Below are 15410 nucleotides of genomic sequence, written 5' to 3'. Positions count from 1 at the left end.
TGACATAAGATAATTGATCCAGCAGGACAATTACCCAAATATAACTAAGTTTATTCCATTTTTTACTTTTTTATTTTATTTACGAGGAATAAAATATTAACTAGTGATTTTAAAATTCTACTTCTATCACAAGTTTGATAAATTACATTTCTAAAATCACTTCTTAATTCAAATGAAGAGGTATTCCTAAATTTAAGTGTCTAGTAAATTTAAGTGTCTATGTAAACTTTCATTTAAAAAGCAGGTAATCCTCAAGTATAGTGGAGCATACTTATAATTTCAGCTACTTGGGAGCTGAGACAGCCAAGTTCAAAACCTGTTTCAAAATTAACATACAAATTAAAAAAAAGCGTTGGGAGTTGGGTGTTAGTCGCTCACACCTGTAACCCTAGCTACTCAGAAGGCTGGGATCTCAGGATCCCAGTACGAAGCCAGCCCCAGCAGGAAAGGCTGAAAAATTAATGTGGTACAGTGCTAGCCTTGAGGAAAATAGTTAAGTGATAATGCCCAGGCCCAGAGTTCATGTGCCAGTATAGTCACAAAAACAAAACAAAACAGTGTTACGGATGTTGCTTAGTGATGGAGTGCTTACTTGCCCACTCAGCATATGTACTGGGTTCAATCCCTAGTACAAGAAACAATAACAATAAAACAAAAAGTGAGTAATATACCTGTTACTGTCTTATAACATTTTTTCCCTTCTTCATTCTTTTGAGATGAGGTTTCTATGTTGCCTAAGATAGTTTCGAACTCTTAGGCTCAAGTGATCCTATCAGCTTAATCTTCCAGGTAGCTACAGGTGATAGCTACAGCTATCACTCCCTACTCCTCAACATTTAGAATAGAGAACTTTGTGTATCTTTGTGAAAAATGATATATTCTTAATATTAAAAGGGATAGGGACAGCCAGGTGCCAATAGCTCATGCCTATAATCCTGGCTACTTAGGAAGCTGAGATTTGAGGATCGAAGTTCAAAGCCAGCCCAGGCAGAAAAGGCCCTGTGGGACTCCAATTAACCACAAAAAGCCAAATTGGAGCTGTGGCTCAAAGTAGTAGAGCCTTGAGTAAAAAAGCTCAGGGACAGCACCCAGACCCTAAGTTCAAGCCCCTATAACAAGGGATAGGGGCATCTGTAACTATATGGAGTTGTCCCTTGGTATCTGTAGATGACATTGGCATATAACCAATATAATTCTCTTGTACACTATAATCATCTCTAGAATACTTATAGTAATACCTATCCAAATGTAAGTACATGTTAATATAATACATTATTTTGTTAAGGGAAAAAGAAAAAAATCTTTTCAATATTTTTCATGCACATTTGAATTTTTGAATCTGGAACCACGGATACAGAGGGATGACTATACCTAAATACGACAGGGGAAAAGTTTCTATAGTTTCCAAATTCAAGATTCCAAGTCAAGAAAAATCTGTTTGGTCTGATTTAATATTTTTACTATAAGTGTTCTACAAGCATTTTAACTGGTAGAAATTCTTCTGGTTTGCTTTTTAAACAAGTTTTCATGTTTACTATTTTCATCTGAAATCTCTTCTCATCCTAGAATTTTCTCTAATGTGGTTTATATTAAGGTCTCAACATGGTTAACTGTTATAAATGTCATAATGTAGGGCTGGGAAGGTGGCTCAGTGGTAGAGCGCTTGCCTTGCATGCCTGAGGCCCTGGGTTTGATTCCTCAGCACCACATAAGAAAAAAGAAAAAAGCCAAAAGTGGCGCTGTGGCTCAAGTGGTAGAGTGCTAGCCTTGAGCTGAAGAGCTGAGGGACAGCGCCCAGGCCCAGAGTTCAGGCCCCATGACCAGACCCCCCACCCCTACAGAAAATGTCATAATCTAGGTTTGAGAATGTAACCCAATCAAATAATCTGCTAATGAGTCAAAAACAAAAATCCCAAGCAGGCAATTCTTGGTATTGGGTGTTATTTTTAAAAATAGAATATAACTTTTACACGTATGAGAAATTATTACACAAAATAATGTAGCTCATTACGACTATTAAGCACATCCAAATTCAGTAGGCTATTTAATCTTTACACAAATTCTGAGATGGGTAGTAACAGCTTTCTCTCTCTCTCTCTCTCTCTTTTTGCCAGTCCTGGGGCTTGAACTCAGGGCCTGGCCTAGACACTGTCCTTATGCTTTTATTTGCTCAAGGCTAACACTCCACCACCTGAACACAGCACCACTTCCGGTGTTTTTTGTTTATGTGGTACTGAGGAATCAAACCCAGGGTTTCATGCAAGCTAGGCAAGCACTCTACCACTAAGCCACATCCCAGCCAGTAACATTTTTTTTAATAGATAAAGTAAGTAGTATTCAAAGATTGCCTGATTTCGGTGGGGTTACAACTCTGGTAGAGAACTTGCCTAGCATGCTCAATAACCTGTGTTTGATCTGCACTACTGCAATAAAGAAATTCAAGGGCTGGGAATATGGCTTAGTGATAACAGTGCTTGCCTAGCATGCATGAAGCCCTGGGTTTCATTCCCCAGCAACACAAACAGAAAAAGCCAAAAGTGGCATTGTGGCTCAAGTGGCAGAGTACTAGCCTTGAGCAAAAGAAGCTCAGGGACAGGGCTCAGGCCCTGAGTTCAAGCCCCAGGACTGGCAAAAACAAAAACAAAAAACCCCTCCAAACCAGGAAATTTGATGGCTTTACTAAGGTCAGAAGCAGAACAGAAGTGAAATTCCTTTATTCATTCCTCCCTTCCTGCCTCCCTTCCATTCTTACTTTCCTGCCCTGGCTGGCTTCCAACTGTGATCCTCAGATCTAGCCTCCTAAGTAGGTAGGGTTACAGGTGTGAATCACTGAGGCTCAGCCAAATTATATTCTTAATAATATCATTCATTAATGTGATAATTTCAAGTGCAAGTAAAGATATGTAACATTTTTTATCTGTAACATTTATATGTCACTAAACTTAATTTAACATATCTGTAATTCCATTTCATAGTGTCAGAATATACAATATGGGAATCAGAATGCTAAAGTCAATTTTATCAAAAGAAGAAACTGTATGTAGCAATTCACCAAATTATAATCACAAATCCATTTCATAAGATTTTCAAAGATTCCTCCTTTAAATTATTATTATTATTATTGGTGGCAGTATTGAAGTTTGAACTCTGGGCCTTGTGCTTTCCAGGCAGGCTCTCTAACACTTGAGCTATTCTGTTCAATTTAAGCCATCTCTTTAAATTTCCAAGAGGTGTTATGTTGTTCACAAGGCCTTGAACTCTCAGTCATCCTGCCTCAACCTCCCAAGTACTGGGATTATTGGTATGCTTTAGCACACCTCGCTTCTTTTTAAATCTTAACAGTATTTTGTTCCTTAGTACCAGCTACTTGGGAAGCTGAGGGTAGATTATTTGGGTTCATAAGCTCCAGACCAGGCTGAATAAAATGGCAAAAACTTCATATTAAAAAAAAAAGATTATTGACTGGGCACTGGTGGCTCATGCCTGTAATCCTAGCTACTCAGGAGGCTGAGATCTGAGGATCGAGGTTCAAAGCCAGCCTGGGCAGAAAAGTCCAGGAAACTCTTATCTCCAATAAACCACTAGAAAACCGGAAATGGTGCTATGGCTCAAGTGGTAGAGCACTCACCCTGAGCTGAAAAGTGCAAGGACAGCGCCCAAGCCCAGAGTTCAAGCCCCACGAATGACAAAAAAAAAAGAAAAAGATTATTTGTGCATATTGTATGACAGCCACTATTTTAAGAACTTATACATTGTTACATATACTGAATTATTATCCCACAGTATTCTCTTTTTATAGATGAGTAAATTGGGGCCCAGAGAGGTTAAATAATATGCTCAGCTCAAAGTCCAGACCATCTGGTCTCCAAAACTAGACTTCTAAGCCTTCCATAGCTTCCTCTCATAGCTTCATATCTCTATGTTATTCTCTCTGTTTGAAGGCTCTTCTTAATCTACCCAATATGATAACACTTATTCATCAAAAGAGTTTCTGGATACCATTATCCATTCCAGCTGAGTGAAAGTCTCCTTGTTATATATCTTGCACACATCATTTTTAAAGCACATATACACTATTCTGAATTCTTCACACTGTTTTGGTTATTTCTGTACCTTCAGAGAAGTACACGGTTTGCATTTTGGGGACATTAATGAGTTAATCAAAAGGTTAGTATTTGTGAAAAATATATAAAAATATACATGCACATGGTGGCATGTACCTGAATCCCTGCAGATTACAGAGAGGAGGATGATCTCAAGTTCAAGGATAGCCCTGACAAGTTAGTGAAACCCTACCTCAAAAATAAAATACAAGATTTGTGGTATACTTCAAGTGGTAGGATGCTTGTCCTGGGTTCAATCCCCAAATTATAGAATAATAAAAAAGCATATCAAAGAAAATACATCATTCAAGTATCATAGCTACTTAATCACTTTACCGAGAAATTTTACTAATTATCAATAAAAAGAAATTCAAAGGTCTTTAACACATAAAGTACACATATATTGCAGTAGAAATGATAATTTTAAAAAAGGATACAAGTTTTGATACAATGGAATTAGTGATTTCAGAGCACGGCTTGCATTTATAGCTGTTGATCGAACCATAATGGGAAGAACCTTTCCATTCACAATAGCACCATCAAAAAGCGGGCCAAAAAAGGGAACCTGAGAAATTAGTACATAATTATACATTCAAATTGAAGAAAGACTGTAAATAAGAGTAATCAAGATACCTAGTGATACCTAGTATCTAAAAGTGGTTTTTTTTGGCAGGTCCTGAGGCTTGACCTCTGGGCCTAGGTGCTGTCACTGAGCTCCTTTTCTCAAGAGGCTATCCTTCTACTACTTGAACCACAGTGCCACTTCCAGCTCTTTGTGATTAATTGGAGATAAGAGTCTCCTGAACTTCCCTGCCCTGGCTGACTTCAAATTGTGACCCTCCTGAGTAGCTAGGATTATAGGCTTGAGCCACTGGCGCCTGGCTCTGAAAGTGTTTTTGCTTCCTCTTCTTTTAACAAAAATACTAGGACAATAAACAAACTCAAATACCAATATCTAGATTATGTCCATTTAAAAGAACTATGTGCTTCATGTAAATGACTAAACAATTTATACTACCTGACCATTTTCAGTTTTCTACAGTTTTAATTATGTATACAAATCAACAACATTGGAAGTAAATTTCTTTTCTCTCCATTGAACAAATAAAGGAAAATACATGTATTTTTATTGTCAGGAGGTTGGTTTTTCATTATTTCTATTAGATACCAACTTTATAATTGTTAATATGTTTCACATAAAATGCTCTCTGAACTCAGGTGTTAAAGGTTTGGTCTCCAATGCAATGTTTAGACATGGAGCACTGGGACTGATCATGAGGGTTCTTACCTAATCAATGGATTTATCTATTGATGGATGCATAATTTTATGACATTGAGAAGTTGGTAAAAACGGAAGTGAGGCTTTACTGGAGGAAATAGGCCACTGGAGGCATGCCATTGAAGGGTATGCCTTATCCCTTTTCCCTTCTTCCCTTTGCTTTCTAGTTGGCATAAAGTGAGCTGCTTTCTTCTACTACACCCTTCCTTCTGTCATAATGTACTACTTGCCCAGAAATATGTGACCATGGTCTGAGCCCCCTGTAACTGAGCCAAAATAAACACTTCCTTTTTTTCCTTCTGACCCTGGGGCTTAAACTCAGCACTTCAGTACTGTCCCTGAGCTTCTGTGCTCAAGGCTAATTCTCTGCCACTTGAGCCACAGCTCTACTTCTAGCTTTTTAGTGGTTAACTGGAGATAAAAGTCTCATGGACTTTCCTGTCTGGGCTGGTTTTGAGTCATAATTCTCAGATCTCAGCCCCTTGAGTAGCTAAGATTATAAGCATGAGCCTCTAATTCTTACCTTGAAAGAAAATACTTTTACAATAGATGTTTTAATTCTTTTGTTATGAATTTGCAAGGTTCTTATTTATTAACATAGGAATCATATGTCATAATATAGAAATCATTCCCTAGTCTAATGACAATGATTATTTCTTATTGTATCTTTCGGGAATAGTAGTAATTCTCTAATTAGAAGGTAAGTCCTTTTATGATGATAGTACAAAGGCACTTTTACTCATAATTTACTTAGCATTTTTCATTTGAGCACAATTTCTTGTTATTTATTCTAACACCTCCAGAACCAGACTTAATAGAATCTTTCTAGCTGCCAGAATCTGTGTTGTAATTCCTTCCCATTTTGAAAACTTGATGCCTGGTATAATTTTTTCCTATAGTATGGAAAGAACCCACAAATATACACTTCAAGATAATTCAAAAATATTACTAGTATGGAAGCTAAGGAGTTCTTACCTCTGGTTTTTTCATGATTTGGATGCTGAACATATGATTTTTCATTGGATATATTATAATTAGGACATCACCAAATTCTGTAGGGATAATTCCTCTCCTATAGTCTCTAGTATGCTCTGACCAAACAATATGCACTTCGTCATTTCCTAAATGTCTTAACTGGAAAAGAAGAAAAATAAATGCTTTACAAAAGCTCCGTGAGTATAGTTATATAGTGACAATATATCATAAAGAACAAAAGTTAAAAAAAGTTTAAATTTCATTTGATCATTTTCACTGATGCACACTCAAAGACATTAAGGAGACATTGAAAAAGACCAGATAATTTCGACTATCCAGTCAGTGAGAAACAGACAGAACTTAGATAAGTCCACTGTTCTAAACTAGTAACTGCATCAATTTTCTACTACCAAACCTTTCAGAAGGCTGTTTAAAAGAGTGACTGATTTGACATTTTTTTTTCTGATCACTCTCTGGACGTACTAATAAGCAGTGATGTGGCCTGAAAAAGTCAACCAGAAGAAAAATGAAAAAGATTATTAAAAATTTGGATAATCACTTATAAACTGGAAAAAAAAGCTTCAACAAATTAACTTCCAGGTTTCCTTGCCTATAAAAACTTAGAATTTCCAAAAAAAAAATAAAAAACTTAGAATTTCCTTCAAACAGAGCTCTTGAGTTCTTCTGGAAGCTCAAAATGTAAATTAGGTATCTGGTAGTACTTATACTGTTGGTTATGGCAAAAGTTAATGTTATGATAAAACTAAAAAGACATTAAAAATTGGATTTCTAGTGAATTAATAAAAAATGAACTCAATGTCCATTATTCTTAAGCTTTCTTCTTGGAGAGTAATGTATAAGCCTGGTTTTATTATAAATTTTCATCATCAGTAGACAATGAATACAACCATTTAAGTCTAATTTTGGTACATATCTTACATAGGCTTTAAAAAAAATTTTTTATTGTAAAGATATTATACAGAAGGTTACAGTTACATCTTACATAGGCTTTTAAAAGTTACTTTTAGGTAACTGTACACATTGGAGATGGAAGTTTGGAAGACAGATGTAATAAGTGTCAGTGATATTTATACTGAGAGCTAATGTATATAATTTCCATTTTTCAAATACAAAATTTATGTTAAAGACTAAAGGTTAGCCCAAAAATCCAATATATGATTTAAATAGAGAGAGAGGCAAAGTCCATCTAGTGAAAGGGTTTTTTGGGTCTCTCCTTAAACTTGGAGTTAATTCCTTATACTTGTGTATAACACACACAAATTATATAAATGTAGGACTTGGACTTTGTGACATTTTTAAAAATCAAAAAAGAAATTACACAACTCAGAAAAGCCATGGCTTCATAATTTCATTTTTTAATCAAAATACTTTAAAAATATCCTTCCTATACAGCCATTCCATGTGTCAGCTTCCCTAATAGGTTTATGTTAACTGAATACAAAAGAAATGTGAAATAAATTTAACCAGGAGGGATGATCCAATCTAATTTTGATACATTAATGTCATATGCTGTACATGTTACAATAGCAGCCAGATCTAATACTAAGCTCCGGGCTATACTAAGATTTCCAAATGGCAGATTGTTCTAAGTGATATCAAGTATAATTGAAGTAATAAACGATAGTAAAAGCTGAGCACACTGTCAGGAAGAATTTAAGTATTTACTTTTTAAAATTAAATGAGTTAGGTTAGGAAAGACAAGACAACTGAAATAATGCAGGTCTCAATTTACAGAAAATTCCTTTTATTTATCTGCTACATTAACCCTTGAACTCTTGCCAAAACTATCTGTAATTTCTAGTGTCTACTTATCTAAAGAAACAAGAGGGGAAAAGAGGTACTGTATTTTTATCTTATAACCAAAGCTTGTTAAGTATCTTTCCTAAAGTATTAAAAGGATGTTACAGAAGTTGCATAGAAAAGAAGACACATTTTTGCCAAGAACCTGTAATGAAAGTTTTTGGCAATGAGCCATGTACAAAATAAAAAGTCATTCTAAACATGTTCAAATACTTAAGTGAAAAAGTTTTGGGAAAATTTTGTCACTGAAATTTCAATGCTGAAAACATAATTACTGAAGGCTGTGTCATGATGGGGCATTTAAAAAGTGTTTTTTTATTGTTAAAATCTGATATACAATAATTACACAAAAATTATAGTTATTTTTTAATTTTTACCTTGAGAGTTGTGTGTGTGAGCCAGTCCGTACTGATACTGGGGCTTGAACTCAGGATCTGAGTGCTGCCTTTTAGCTTTTCTGCTTAATGCTAATGTTCTACTACTTGAGCCACAATTCCATTTCCAATATTTTGTTGGTTGATTGAAAACAGCAGTCTCATGGACCTTCCTGCCTGAGTTGACTTCAACCAAGATCCCCAGATCTCAGCCTCCTTAGTAGCTAGGATTATAGGTGTGAGCTACTGGTGCCTGGCTATTGGGAATTTCTGAAATACTATTGAAAGAATGATTTTTATTTTTGTCAGTTGTAGGGCTTGAACTCAGGGACCAAGCTCTTTTGCTCAAGGCTAGTGATCTACCACTTTTGAGCCACATCTTGAACTTCTGGTTTTCTGGGTGGTTAACTGGAGATAATAGTCCCATGGACTTTCCTGACTGGTCTGGCTTTGAACCTTAATTCTCAGACCTAAGCCTCCTGAGTAGCTTGGATTATAGGTGTGAGACAACAACACTAGGCTCAAAAGAATTGTTTTTAATGATTAAAAATTAATAGATATTTCAAGTATACCTTATATAGCATTTTGTATTTATTTTATGTATTGTCAATAGATTTTTCTATACTCTGAAAATTCTCAGAAGATGTCTTATTTACATATGTTTAGACCCAAATGACAATTCATTCTGAAAAAAACTTCTGAATTCATGGAATAAGTCTAATAAAATGACTGGCAACAACTCTTCCAAATTCACTTCAACTACTACTAAGTCATCTTGAAATCCAAAGTAACATAGGCTATAGATTACCACTATTCATTTACAAAGATTATGAAATGAAACTCAGTGTGTGTAAGATTTAAGTCCTTCATATATTACAGAATTTTAATATTGAAGAGACCTTAAGGGAGTATTTTCCCTTTGCATTATCCCAAAGTTATAAACAGCCTGTCTTTCCTCAGTTTTAAGGTTATAGATTTTAATAGTTCACAAATTAGCTCATTCTACTTTTAAAGTATGACAATCATTAAAGCTGCGTGCTGGTGGCTCACACGTATAATCCTAGGTACCCAAGAGGCTGAGATCTGAGAATCTCAGATCTCAGAGAAGCCACCCCAGGCAGGAAAGCCTATGAAACTCTAATCTCCAATTAACCACCAAAAAAATAGCTTACGTGGTAAAGCACCATCCTTTAAGTGGAATAAGCTAAAGGACAGCACCCACATCCTGAGTTCAAATTCCAGTACTGGCTCACAAAACAAACAAATGAAAAAAAAAAAAAACCAACAAACCCCAAACAACTCCCCAATCATTAGAACATTATGTGCAAACCTGAACTCCTAAAGCTAGTCCTTCCAAATTGAACCTTCCCAAATAAAACCAATTTATATCCTATATATTTTCAGATAGCTGAAGATGAGTCTAAAAGTTAAAAGTGATACAAGTATAAATGAAGTAATGAATGACAGTAAAAGTTGAGTACACTGTCAGGAAGAACTTTTTCAGGTTAAAAGTGTCACTATTAATTCCTTCTTATAGTTTACAAGCATTCATTATCCTGATTATTGCCTCAGTTGACTGATGTTTTTACTAAATTGCACTGTTTGGGATAGAATACGGTATCAATATATGCTCTTATGTAGCAAACACACTAGTGGCTTTGTTTCTTCCTGTTTTTTTTTTTTTTTGCATCTTTATTACATTGCTCAAATGGATCTCTAAGTCAGTTTTCAAAGTTCTTTTAAACATGTACAATCAACTGCTTAGAATTAAGGAGAGGGCTGGGAAGGTGGCTCAGTGGTAGAGTGCTTGTCTTGCATGCCTGAGGCCCTGGGTTCGATTCCTCAGCACCACATAAGCAAAAAGAAAAAAGCCGGAAGTGGCGCTGTGGCTCAAGTGGTAGAGCGCTAGCCTTGAGCTGAAGAGTTGAAGGACAGTGCCCAGGCCCAGAGTTCAGGCCCCATGACCCGGACACCCCCCAAAAAAATAGAATTAAGGAGAAGATTTCACATTTATTCCTATTAATTTTTTTAAATAAGTTTTATATTGTGAAAATACTGTACAGAGGTTACAGTTACATGAACAAGGTAATGAGTACATTTCTTATCAAGCATTGTTGCCTTCTCCTTTGTTTTTCCCCTACCATCCCTATTAACTTTCTTAAGTTTGTCAAGATAATCATCATAAACTTATCATTAGCTTGATTCAGCTATTTAATATGTTAGTTCTTTTCTAGACTAGAGTTATCTGTAAAGTCAAATTTCTTTTTTTTTTTTCTTGGGGGTCTGGTTGTGGGGCCTGAACTCTGGGCCTGGGCGCTGTCCTTCAGCTCTTCAGCTCAAGGCCTGAGCCCTACCACTTGAGCCACAGCGCCACTTCCGGCTTTTTTCTTTTTGCTTATGTGGTACTGAGGAATCGAACCCAGGGCCTCAGGAATGCAAGGTAGGCGCTCTACCACTGAGCCACCTTCCCAGCCCTCAAATTTCTTTATCTTCCTAATTGTTGGATGGGACAGGCTTGATAATCATAGGTTTTCTTCCTGGTTAAAAAAATACTTATAATTATCAAGGAAATTTATCATATGCTTTTTTTTTTTGCCGGTCATGGGGCCTGAACTCTGGGTCTGGGCGCTGTCCCTCAGCTCTTCAGCTCAAGGCTAGTGCTCTACCACTGGAGCCACAGCGCCACTTCTGGCTTTTTCTGTTTATGTGGTGCTGAGGAATCGAACCCAGGGCCTCATGCTTGCAAGGCATGCACTCTACCACTGAGCTACTTTCCCAGCCCCTATCATATCCTTTTTTATTAAGGGCTTTATTAAGGCTTTACTATTTAAGTTATTTGTGAGATTTCACTAACTTTTCAGATTATAAGACAAGCACAATTAGTATTACTGCTGTTTTTTAAAGCAGGTGAGGAATTCGAGTTTAGAAAGAGGAAGTGGCTTATATAAGATCAAACCCCTGGTAAATAGTAAGGATCAGTCTTCTAACCCAGATAGGCCAGTTCCAGAACCTATATTTTAACCATTTCCCTACATTAACCATTTCCCTCTTGTTAAATAATTAAATGTTCTGAATATGATTACAAATCAGTCACGAACACAGGTACCAAACTATTAATACTGCATTTCTTAAAGTTGTCTACAACAACTTGGTTAAAACTTTAGATACTAGTTTATGGCTGTCCCTGATATAGTAATCCTATTAAAACAAATTAAGTTATCTTGATGTGATTTGTTATGGTGAACTTATGGTGATTCCTAATGATGGCTACTTCATTATCTGAGTGCTCACAAACCATCTGTTTAATAATCCTATTTTGCTGGGCATTGGCATTGAGCTCATGAATGTTGGTATTTTCTGAATTCTGGCCTGTTTTGTCCTTTGTGAGAATGAAATAGTTGTCATTGCTATAGACTGAATATTTCTGTTGCTGCCAAACTCAAATGTTGACATTCTAACTCCTGATATGATGGCATTAGGACCTTGGGAAGTGACTAGATCTTAAGGGCTCTTTTATACAGGAGAAGTGCCTTTATAAAAGACACCTGACAGCTTGATTGCCACTTTCACCATACGAGGTTACAATGAACCTGCCAGTACGCCTTGATCTTGCCTGCCTCCATGACTATGAAAAATAAATTTCCATGTTTACCAGCCATCCCATCAATGCTATTTTTGGTATAGCATCACAAACAAAAGAAGATATCTATCTTATGGCAGTGCTTTTATGCTCCATGAGATCAACAGGAAATCCAGAGTTAATTCTACATTTGCTCAGTCAAAATATCACTCAACTGGGGCTAGCGAGAAGTCATCTATAGTAACTATTATTGCTCTCATAAATCAGCTTTCCATGACTTTCTCATTTGTGTTAAAGACAAGTAACTATCAACTAATTATAATCACAAGCAAAACCTGAGAGTCGTCTTTGATTCTATTGGTTTGCTTACTGAATTTCTAACATGCCCATTAAAAACATACACATTGCCTCGTGTTGGTGGCTTACACCTATAATCCAGCTACTTAGGAAGCTGAGGTCTGAGAATGAGGGTCAAAGCCAGAAATGGCAGGAAAGTCTGTGTGACTCTTCTGTCTAATTAACCACCAAAAAGCTGAAGTGAAGCTGTGGCTCAATTGGTAAGAGTGCCAGCTTTGAACAAAAATGCTTAAGAGACAGCACTGAGTTCAAGCCCCACTACTGGCACAAAAAAAACATATCAGCCCCACTATTACAACTGTACTTTTTTTGTACTTTATTCCCATTTTCTCCACTGTTACCCTATATCAGATGCTAGTAATTCTATATTCCTGAACTAGCCATGAGTTTTTTGAAAGTTCTCCTTTTTCTCCCTTCATCCTTCCAACTCATCTTTTTTCACTCACTGGCAAATGTGAACTTACTGACTGCACTGAACTAGCTTTTGCAAATGCATTAATGAGGAAATATAGATGTAGTCTCTGCTCTCAAAAGGAAACACAGAACTGGATGCCAGTGGCTTACAGCTGTAATCCTAGCTACTCAGAAGGCTGAGGTTTGAGGATTACAGTTAGAAGCCATCCCTGGGAAGGAAAAGTCCCTGAAACTTTGATCTCTAATTAACCACCACCACCACCACCACCACCACCACCACCACCACCCACACCCCCCACCCCCCCTCCACCCCCCCCCACACACAGAGGAAATGAAGTTGTGGCTCAGTATTAGAATACTAGCTTTGAGCAAAAAAGCTCAGGGATAGCACTTAGGCCCTGAGTTCAAGCCTCAGGACTGGCACCAAAAAAGAAAAAAAGGACATAGTAAAGTAACCAAATGAGAAATAAAAGAATTATTAAAAATACAGGTAATACTCTAAATATATTACACAGAATAACACTGATCTGTAATAGCATTTAACCCAAAAGTTGAAGTACACTTGTACTTAGCACAACATATATTAACATATTCCTAAAGTGTGTGAAAAATACCCTTCCTTTCATATTTTTATCCTTAAGTGTTTGAAAAATATCTTTTTTTTTGGGGGGGACTGGTCCTGGGGCTTGAATGCAGGGCCTGGGCTCTGTCCCTGAGCCTCTCTGTGCTCAAGGGTAGCACTCTTACACTTGAGCCACAGTGCCATTTCTGGCTTTTTCTGAGTAGTCTATTGGAGATAAAAAGTCTCAAAGGCTTTCCTGCCCAGGTTGGCTTAGAACCATGATCCTCAGATATCAGCCTCCTGAGTACCTAGGATTAGAGGCCCCAGCTCCTTTCATAGTTTTATGTAACATATATTTTTCTACTTTTATTTCCTGTCTGGATCATTATTATCAATTTAAAAAAGCTTCTCAAAGGCATGGTAAAGCTTTTCATGGCATTTGGTAAAAACTGCTATTTAAAACAGCATCTTGGTCATAATATTTTTTGTGATTTTTTTCTATCATTACTAGATACACAGTATAGAAACATAAGTATCTTTAATTGTGGCATTTATTTAAATACGCATCAGTCATGTGACAGATGTATATAGGTAGTTAGCTCTTTTGATTTGTGTCCATTTGTTGCTGTGGTAATTTATTCATCAAACATTCATTAGATACCTATGCCTGGTACTAGATGCCAGGAATATAGTAGTAGTAGTAGACAAAACATGACTTTTATATCCTAGTTGGGGGAATCAAGTAAACAGATATAAAGATAAGCAAATGGGGTGACTTTACATGGCAATAGTGCTATAAAGAAAATAATAAAGAGAATACTTCTGAATAGAGGAGAGCTTCTTTAGCTAGAAAGGTCTGAGAAACTGTCATGTGAGTTTGACAACAGAACAATAAGAATGAGCAAGAAGTTGACAGAGGAGATCAGAGATGCAGAAAGGCATGTGGCCAAATCACACAGAACATTAAAGGCGAAGTACATGCAATGAGAAGCTACTAGTAGCCTATTCAAATTAAAGCACTAACAGTGGTGAGACAAATTTGCACTGAACCATTAATATTTCCTGCTTCCTTTATCCTCTCTTTGTCATCAAGAGTATACTTGTAAAAATTGGGGTTATCAGAAGTGGTGCTGTGGTTCATGCAGTAGAGCGCTCGCCTTGAGCTGAAGAGTGCAGGGATAGCACCCAAGCCCACAGTTCAAGCCCCATGACCGACAAAAAAAAAGGAAAAAACATTGGGGTTATGGGTAGATCTATGATACTAAAATAGAAGTTCATTAGGTTGTTATATTTGGAACTGAAACCATGAGTATAATTCCACAGTATTTACTCATGATAATATTAACCTCATTTTTACTAAAATAATAGAACTTACTTTTCCATAAACTTATTTTCTAAAATGAGTATTATATATTTAGCACACTGTCCTTTGGGAAATATCTCGTGTTTTGTTTTATGCAAAATAAAAAAAGTGTATTTAAAGTTAAGATTGGACCAAGCAGGTCTACAAGGCTTGATTATTTGTGAAACTATTGTGACCAAATTTCAATACATGAAATATTGTCCTTACACTAATAAAATGTCAAAGGAAACTGACTTAAATAAAGTACTTCTTTCCCCTCTTTTTTGGGGGGGGGGCAGGGAGTTCTACAAAATGAAAGATAGACAAGAGAGTCCAACTACGCATGTTGCAATTATCTCAACTTGATCTTCATGAAACTTCTAAAAGGATGATTCAGCTACCTTGGAAGCAGAGTATCAGAAAGTGGCTAGAACAAGGAGACAGAGGAAATGAGAGATGCTCCTCTCAACACTTTATACCAATGCTTCCAGCACTTTTGATTTTTAGGGGTAAATAGTCAGTTAAGTGGAAATTATTTTTAACCATTTTCCATCAATCTTTCTCAGGTAGAGATAATTTATAGGACAGATGGCCTAGATTGGG

General features: G+C 36.5%; 1 protein-coding gene across 1 annotated transcript in view; it reads right to left on the bottom strand.

Annotated features, from left to right (window-relative positions):
• Ralgapa1 (Ral GTPase activating protein, alpha subunit 1 (catalytic)) overlaps nt 1–15410 on the bottom strand; it is a 255284-nt gene that overhangs the window by 30134 nt on the left and 209740 nt on the right. The window contains exons 35-36 of the mRNA XM_013012238.1: nt 6358–6516; nt 4541–4668 (exon numbers count right to left, since the gene is read on the bottom strand). Of these exons, the coding sequence (XP_012867692.1) occupies nt 4541–4668; nt 6358–6516 (287 nt within the window). The remainder of the gene's footprint in view (nt 1–4540; nt 4669–6357; nt 6517–15410) is intronic.

Source organism: Dipodomys ordii, unplaced genomic scaffold, assembly GCF_000151885.1.
Source record: "Dipodomys ordii isolate 6190 unplaced genomic scaffold, Dord_2.0 Scaffold16, whole genome shotgun sequence".
NCBI lineage: Eukaryota > Metazoa > Chordata > Mammalia > Rodentia > Heteromyidae > Dipodomys > Dipodomys ordii.
Note: the sequence above shows the minus strand (reverse complement) of the source record. Positions and strands in the feature narration are given on the sequence as shown.